Raw genomic sequence first — 8,178 nt, 5'->3', positions numbered from 1 at the left:
AGTAATAAGTATGATTTTCTTCACATTGAGTGTTTCTATATATGTAGTCTCATATCTCAAGTAATTAGTGTCAAAACCTTCAAGAGATTAAATATAAAAAGTTAATGTGAAAATACAAAACAACTGAAGCCAATGGCTGTGTAAGAATTTGACCATTTTCCCCCTAATTATGAACAAGCAAGTCAGAAAAATCAATTCCCTTGGACTTGTAATAACCCTTTTCTGCATTTGTCAACCGACCTTGGAACATCCTCCACTCCATGCCACACCTCTCTTTCACCTGCCCACCATTACCATGTAAATATTAACATACTTATCACAGAATCAAAGTCCATGAAAGAAACTATATGATAACACAGCTTCTTGATCAATTAAGTTAAGGCCTTAAGTTAACAATTCTATAGCACGTTTTGATCAGCTTATTTTTCGTCAGAATCAATTATGGTATTCAGACTAACAAAAGCTTCTCCCCATAATTAATTTTTACTTTAAAATCAATTGTAGAAGAATTTTCAAGCAAAATGCAACATATATGATGGAGAAAGAGGATCCTAAACAACTATTGATCATGAAACTTGCATAACATACCGCTCGCCATGCCGGTTTCCCAGTTTGTTCTTCTCCCTACAAAGCAAAGAAGAAAACTGAATATAAAGCTGCATTTGAGTGAAAAAAATTAACGTCAAATGTAACAGAAAGAATCATGAAAAAAGAAAGTTACCTGGTTCCCTAGTGAGGGAATGCCTTGGTGAACAATCCACTGAGCATCAACAACTCCAATCTTCTCATGAGCAGGCTATACATATCATAGGAAGTATTTAGTATAATTTAAATGTTACATAGCATATAATTGAAGTAGTAATCAGGTAATAGACTTACCTCAACACATTTTCTAAAAGCAAAATCAAGACCCCAGCCATGAACAAATTCATTCTGCAATTACAATCACAATTTATTAGAAGCCATCAACAATTACTCAATGATATCTGAAACGAAAAACATAAAGGAGTAACCGTTGAACCTGAATCATATGCCACACACAGCGCCATGCATCTCTTGAAAAGACTGGAGCCATAATCTCAACAAACCTGCATTCAGACACAATTAGAAACAGCATGGTGTGAGAGCTATAAATAAAACAAAAATTTGTACTCAACAAAGAAAAAATTGAAAAAATAGTACTAACAGAAACTTACGCTGCACATGGAGGCAGAAGTGGGTACTTACACTTCCCTGGTTTCTCCTCTGCTTCTCTAATAAAAATCAAAGGATTTAGCAGTCAATAAGTGCACATTCCTTTACATAACAATTAACACAAGTATAAAACTATGCGGCGTTCCCATTTCTTACTTGTGAACTTCACTATTTTCTCTTTTCTTTGTCATATTCCATAACACCGCTTTCATACTATTAGGTTCCAAAGCAGGCTGTGAAATCTCCAAGCGATGCTTCCTCACCAGTTTTAGGTATCTGCAGTTGAAATTAGGGGTCTTATAAGACAAAACCAAAGCTAAAACTTTGAGAAAATATATATCATATCTAACACTCACTCTTCTGCATTAAAATGCTCAACTCCCAAGTCTTCATCCCACATGAAAATATACTCATATGATGCCACGATGTCTGGATGCAGAAACCGCTTGGCATACCACCTAATAGGATGAATAAGAAAATAGACCACTGTGTTCGGTAAACAATTTAAACAATAAATGTCACCACGAAAATTTGTCATCCAAAACTTTTGAGTAAGCGGAGGAATTTTACCATTTGGTTTGTTTGTAGATGCTGATATGAATAGCTTGTTTTGACCACTCAAACTCATCCCATTCGGTAGTTCGGCCATCATAATGAAATAGAAGGATTGTGAAGTCCTTTGAAAACTGTTCAAGTGAAATGCATATGTAGTTTAAAGACACATACCACAAGCCTAAGAAAAGAGAAAGAGAGAGAGGAAACCTTTTTCACAGCTGCATCAATATTCTTTTTCTGCTCAATCCCGACAGTGAAGGTCACAAGGTACTTTGGCTTAAAGGGTAAATCCTGAAAGTAGCAACTTAATCAAATTCTCTGTATATAGAAAACCTAACTAAAACAAAAATATCAGAGGTACCCCTAGAGGAAAAAAGTTAAGATTATCCTAAAAACAAAGAAGTAAAATAAAGCTAGAAGGAAAATGCGTGATAAGCAGGTTTTCTGTCACTATAGCATAATGCTTAACAGAATCTTAATATATTGATCACGTGAAGTAAGTTAGACAACCCTTTCATACGACCTTTGGAAGGTGTAGCTACGTTGCGCACATAAACAGTATTATGATACTCACCTCACTGGGAATACCCCACAATCTGCGCAAATAAAAGTCCGATTGTGCTTGAACAATCCCTGGAGCTAATCTTTCTGCACCCCTTGGATTTGTTGGAACCCAAATCTGCACACAATCATGAACAAGTAGTAATTGTCTGATCATACATACAGACTTGAACAAGTCATATTTCATATATTACATATAAAATCACAGCTCAAACCTTTCAACAATGATATATTATAATTTATTAAAAAAGAACAAGGGGATAAGGAGTAAAAAAGTAAGCAAGAGGCCTTCTGATCCTTATTTTCCAATATTCAATTTTCCTTTTCCACTTTTGTCAGATAGGCATGGCAAATTTTAGTAACATCTTATTCTCTTCCTTACATTTGGATAATATTTTGGTCAGGAAAGTAAACAGCTCTAATTCCATCTAAAACCAATTACTTCCGCATTCTATTTGCTCATAGGATCTGAATTTCCGCTCTACTTAATATGAATACCCTGTCACAGCAACAAACCCAAGAACTACTGATGTCGTTCACAAGAATGACAGGATAAGGAGCATACCCTTGTGTCATCTAGTAACTGATCTTGGGATGAGGTGCTGTTATCATTCTTCATGAAAGACCACGCATTGCTACCCCGAATGCAAGACAGATCAATGGAGGGAAGCAGGCTGGAAGGGATATTCAGCTGAAAATTTTTAAGAACCGTCAGAGTTCCATTATTACATTAAGTATCATCAAAATTCCAAAAGTTCACTGAAGCATGAGGTACAGAAGAAAGAAGATTCTCTATTTCCGCACCTTTGTTATAGAAAACGTTGGGAGTGAAACTCCTATAATTAAGCCAAAAAATCCTCCAAAGAAAAATATCACAATACTCTTCATGCTTTCATTTGTTTTTCTCTTAGTAAACCTGCAGCCCAAAGAGATGCAAATGACACTTCAGATGAATTACTATAGCATATGCTAAACCTCTAATGAACAGACAGAACAGCAAAATTGGCTATCTCCAAAGATTAGAGGCTAGACCTGCGAGTATAGGTCCCCATTATATCCAATATTTTCTGATTGTTTCCTCCATATAAGAAACCAAGATACTTGTTAAATGAATACAAGACCTGCTTAAGGTGCAAAGAATATACAATCAGAAGCATTAATAATTGGAACCAGAAACAATTGAAAACAACCATATGAAAATAACATGGTATGAGAGTAAAATATTATACCTTGGCATTACAACACTCATGTATTATATCAGTTTTGTTTTACTTCTAGTTCTATGAAGGTGTTCCACGCTTCCTGAACTCAAGTGGAATAGCAACATACATATCATCATGAGATTCTATTGAAGTTTTCCCAGCATATAAGATGACAATTGCGGGAGAATGAACACATTAGAAAGCAGAGCTTAGAAGTGTAATCTAAGAAACATAGCACAAGGAGCTGAATTAAGAAAGCAACAATTGTTTGGAAAATTTAACAATAACTAAGATATGCATGTGCCTTTACCCCAATAACCTCCGCAAGTAACTTAACTGGTCTCTTTGACAAAAGAAGTTACGCAACCATATGAGATCCACAGCTTAGAAGCTCCACAATTTAATAACATTGAGGTACTTTCTTTCTAATACAAGAAATACTATAGGATGATTGAAATAACAAGTCTCTATGAGAGAGAGATTCACAAGAGTTGAGTGCGTTTGGTCCTAACTGAGAGGGGGGGGGGGGGGGGGCGAGCACTATGTGGGACCAACACGTTATATAATCTTCCCACTTTTGAGAAGAAATCCTGGGAGAGTGTTGTTAGATTTCCATTAACATTCTTGACCAACACTCTTTTTTGAATTTTTAGTATTTTTATTTTAGAATAAATCTCCTTTTATTCATCCAAACTTAAGGAGACAATTCAATTGTTCTTTCGCTTCTCTTTCTTCTTTATTTCTATTACTAGTATTGTAACCTGGATACTCATTATTGTTGTGTTTTTTCAGCTTATAAAATCTTCTTTTTACATACCTCCTATCTGCTTATTACCCACAACTTTAAAGCATGACTCTTGTGTAGAGCCACAAAGAGTTACTTCTTTTACCCCACTCTTCTTACTAAATCCTCCTTTTCATCCACACTTTTCATTTCTTTCCTTAGTTATGGCAATCCAAAGAAGGTGCAATAGGAGGAAGACCAACTAAGGTACTCATTGTAACAGTACAAAACAAACAATGACAGGAAGGTCTGAAAAAACAAGAAAAAACTAACACCGTGATGAACTTGAACAAGGGACAAGCTCTGAATAAAAATAATGGCCGGTGTAGACAAATCAGAATTTAACACGTTCTCCCCCATTTTCACAGATACATTCCTTTTATACAATCACTTGAGAAGAAACAGAAATAAAAACATAAACAGGCTGTAAAGGGCAATCTTGTTGGTCTGTAAAACTGCAGCCATAGCAAGGCCCAAGAACATGTCAAACCCATTACAAGTCTATTGTAGACAGAAATAACACATGACAATGACATTTCAGGGGAAACAAAACAGAGGCCTAGCTCTCTCTTGGGGCAGGCATTATCCTAAGTCTCTCCTCAGATGTCTGGTTGCCCCCCTTCAATCTTTCTTCAGCTAGAAGTGACTGCAAATCACTACCATTTGCCAAACTGTTAAACTCAACTGCTTTAGATGGCAATGTTGGGTATCGGCGTTGGCAAAATGTCATTAATCTCTTCACCGATTGCAAGTACTTGCGAGTTGTCTCATCATTCATGATGTGAGCAACACTATTGGTGTAGATCTTTTCACGGGCGGATCTTTCATGAATACCAACCATAGTGACACCAATAGGCCAGGGGGCATTCCCGATGGCTAGCCTGATATAATGGTCCATTGCAGCTAGATAATCTCGCTTCATACAGCAATCAACCATCAACATTAGCGCCTGTCGAATGTCATCACCAAGAACCTGAAAAATATCATTTACCACATGTTCCATTGGTTAAATGTTTCACACAAAACGCAACACTAACAGAACACCATATCAAAAAAATAAATGGATCCTCACAACTCAAACAAAATCCTTACTTGAAACAGCATGGAATATAGCCTTTGAGAAGTATGTGAAGTATTCATTCAGTATGGTTGTAAATATGTTCAGTAAATTATGTGTTTCTCGTGTTTTTTTAAGTTACCATGAGTATCCCCGTACACGATAGGTGAGAAACTAATATATCGAAGTATTATCACTAAAGGCCCTTCCCAGTAGTATTTTTTCTATAGTATAATACACATGAATCCAGGAATCAAACTTAGAACCAAGTGCTTAAATTAAATAACCTTAGCTCCTATCACCACAAACCAACACATGTTGATCCATTAATCTCATCTTCTGCCCCTTCCCCCAATACTCGTGTTTTTTTCTAAGTTACCATGAGTATCCTCGTACACGATAGGTGAGAAACTAATATATGGAAGTATTATCACTAAAGGCCCTTCCCAGTAGTATTTTTTCTATAGTATAATACATAATACACATGAATCCAGGAATCAAACTTAGAACCAAGTGCTTGAATTAAATAACCTTAGCACCTATCACCACAAACCAACACATGTTGATCCATTACTCTCATCTTCTGTCCCTTCCCCCAACTTATCACTTTTAGACTCTAATTTATGCATATTCTATAGAATGACTAAGCATAATGTTGTATTTTCTGCGTAGAAACTGACCATAATATAATCAAGCATAATCAAGCTAAAAGGTTCAGGCGTTCAGCTAAACTATAACGGTATAACTATTAAAGTTCTCAACAAAAGACCAGAGAGAAGAGGGAAGTGTGGGTAATCAACCCAGGGCCAGTAGTGCAATTTCACTTTCATTCCTTGTCACCAAATTCCACGAAATGACATCAAGACTTAATAACACTAGCACAACCAAGACACCATCCAAAAATACAAATACCAAACCTCTTCCCCAATTTCAAGTTTTCAACAAAAACAACATGAAGCCTTATCCCTCTAGAAGGGCTGGTCACATCAATCAACCGATCCATTAGGAACCAAGGAATAGGGAAAACTACCTAAAGGAATCCAGTAAACTCACTTTCCCATCTCTTGCCAACACCATACATGACATGACAAAAAAAAGTCACTTCATATCTCTACTGATCAAATCTGTTTCTGTGAATAGTATGTTCTACTCTATAAGCTATTCAGCCAAATACTAACATACTATCGATTTATGAGATTAACTATCAATGGAGTTTTCACTTTCCAGAGAAATGCACAGTATACTCTCATGATTAAACTAGGACATGACAATTCAATTACATGGAAGGTTACCCAAATGATCAATATGAATAAAATTTGAAAGAAAGCATATCATATAAAGCTAAGAGCAAAGGGATAGTTACCTTCTTCCTACAAAACCTGAATAGGGGGTTCAAATAACGCGCACACTGCTTGAACGTTGCCACATTGGACTTCCCTTTCGCAGTTCGCCTCTGCGCCTCAGGCATCTCATGCAGTTCCTGTTTCCACTCATTCAAAAGCTTCTTGAAAAACACCAGAATCTTATCCTCATCACACAACTCATCGAAATTCGCCTTCATCCGCTTCAAATCCTTATCAGCATCAGGACCACTGGACCCTTCACTAAGATCATCATCATCACCGCCTTCTCGCGCTTCCGCCGCGCCATCGTCAGGCTTCTGGCGCTTCCTATCACTCATGATCCCGGTCTTCTGCCGCTTCCTGAGCTCAGCAATATCGCGGAGGAAATCGTTGGTCTGCCCCTCAGTCATATCGCTATCGACCTCAAAGAGCCCGGTCTTGAGAACGTGCTTGAGACGGTCGAGCCTGGCGTCGTCGTCTTCGCCGAAGAGGGTGACGGGCTGCTTGAGGAAGCGGAGGCGGCGGATGACTTCTTGTTTAGGGAGGACGAGGTTGTCGATGTTCTGCTCGTTGGTGGGTGTGGAGGTGGCGTCGGTGGAGGCGGAGGCGGAGGCGGAGGCGGATGGTGCGGTGGCGGAAGTATCGGAGGGGCGTTTTAGAGATTTGGCTTCCAATTCGCGCTTCTCTTGTTCGCGGAGTTTCTGGATTTGTTTCTGTTGGATCTCGGAGCGCTTGAAGAATTTCTTGCCGCCGGTTTCTTCGGCAAGGGATTGGCGTTTCTTGAGAAGCTCCTGCTTCAGAAGATCCATTATCTAGGGTTTTCGATTTGGGGTGGAACAGAGATTTAGGTTAAATTGATGAAGATGAAGACGCGAATCAGTAGATAAACGAAGGAACGGGTAAAAGGGGATTAATCAGGAGAATAAGTATGTTTAGCGTTTGAGATGGGAATATGCCACGTGTTTTATTTTTTTTAAATCAGAATAGGCCACATGTTTTAGGGTCTGTTTGGATTGAGAGAGGGGGAAGGAGTGGACCGGAGTGAAGTGGAAGGAAGGAGGATTCCATTGTTTGTTTTATTTAAAATATGATGGACGGGAGTGGTAAGTAATGATCCAAATTCCATCATGCTCCATTGGTTACCTTCATATTTGTTCCCCCCAAATTGGATGGAAAGAATGGAAAGCAAAACCATCATTTAATTATATTGTAAAAATATTATTTTACCCCTAGTAACCTCCCTCTCCATAACCTCCCTTGCACGTTCTTACTCACTCTTTTTCACCCATTCTCAATAGTTGCTGCCATCTTTGTTTGCAACTTTCTCTTGCCTTTCCCTGCACTTGCTCCCATGTTTGGTGCAAGCTTTTCTCTGGGCAAGTAATTTTTTTTTACCTCTTCAATGTAGCTAAGCCTTTCCATATACTCATATACATGTATTTGTTATGAATTCTCACCCCCGGTAACCTACCACCATAACCT

General features: G+C 38.0%; 2 protein-coding genes across 6 annotated transcripts; both read right to left on the bottom strand.

Annotated features, from left to right (window-relative positions):
- LOC130715058 (uncharacterized) lies at nucleotides 1-4,014 on the bottom strand. 5 transcript variants are annotated; one of them, XM_057565055.1, is made up of 16 exons: nucleotides 3,823-4,014; nucleotides 3,540-3,612; nucleotides 3,343-3,431; nucleotides 3,115-3,226; nucleotides 2,876-3,001; nucleotides 2,324-2,428; nucleotides 1,957-2,040; nucleotides 1,765-1,880; nucleotides 1,551-1,652; nucleotides 1,351-1,470; nucleotides 1,197-1,253; nucleotides 1,022-1,088; nucleotides 880-933; nucleotides 722-796; nucleotides 589-644; nucleotides 1-280 (listed from the first exon to the last, which is right to left on the bottom strand). In XM_057565055.1, the coding sequence occupies exons 3-16, from the start codon at nucleotides 3,360-3,362 to the stop codon at nucleotides 277-279; spliced, it is 1,098 nt and encodes a 365-aa protein (XP_057421038.1). In that variant the 5' UTR covers nucleotides 3,363-3,431; nucleotides 3,540-3,612; nucleotides 3,823-4,014; the 3' UTR covers nucleotides 1-276. The 5 variants fall into 5 exon arrangements, with proteins under 5 accessions (XP_057421038.1, XP_057421036.1, XP_057421033.1 ...); XM_057565053.1 differs by having other exon boundaries at nucleotides 589-624; nucleotides 3,343-3,434; nucleotides 3,823-4,008; XM_057565050.1 differs by having other exon boundaries at nucleotides 589-624; nucleotides 3,823-4,008.
- A 562-nt stretch (nucleotides 4,015-4,576) lies between these two features.
- Nucleotides 4,577-7,608, bottom strand: LOC130711805 (uncharacterized). Its single transcript, XM_057561549.1, has 2 exons — nucleotides 6,717-7,608; nucleotides 4,577-5,269 (listed from the first exon to the last, which is right to left on the bottom strand). The coding sequence occupies exons 1-2, from the start codon at nucleotides 7,503-7,505 to the stop codon at nucleotides 4,856-4,858; spliced, it is 1,203 nt and encodes a 400-aa protein (XP_057417532.1). The 5' UTR covers nucleotides 7,506-7,608; the 3' UTR covers nucleotides 4,577-4,855.
- Between the last annotated feature and the right edge of the window lie 570 nt (nucleotides 7,609-8,178).

This window comes from Lotus japonicus, chromosome 4, assembly GCF_012489685.1.
Source record: "Lotus japonicus ecotype B-129 chromosome 4, LjGifu_v1.2".
Lineage (NCBI taxonomy): Eukaryota > Viridiplantae > Streptophyta > Magnoliopsida > Fabales > Fabaceae > Lotus > Lotus japonicus.
This window is presented reverse-complemented; position numbering and strand designations above follow the sequence as displayed.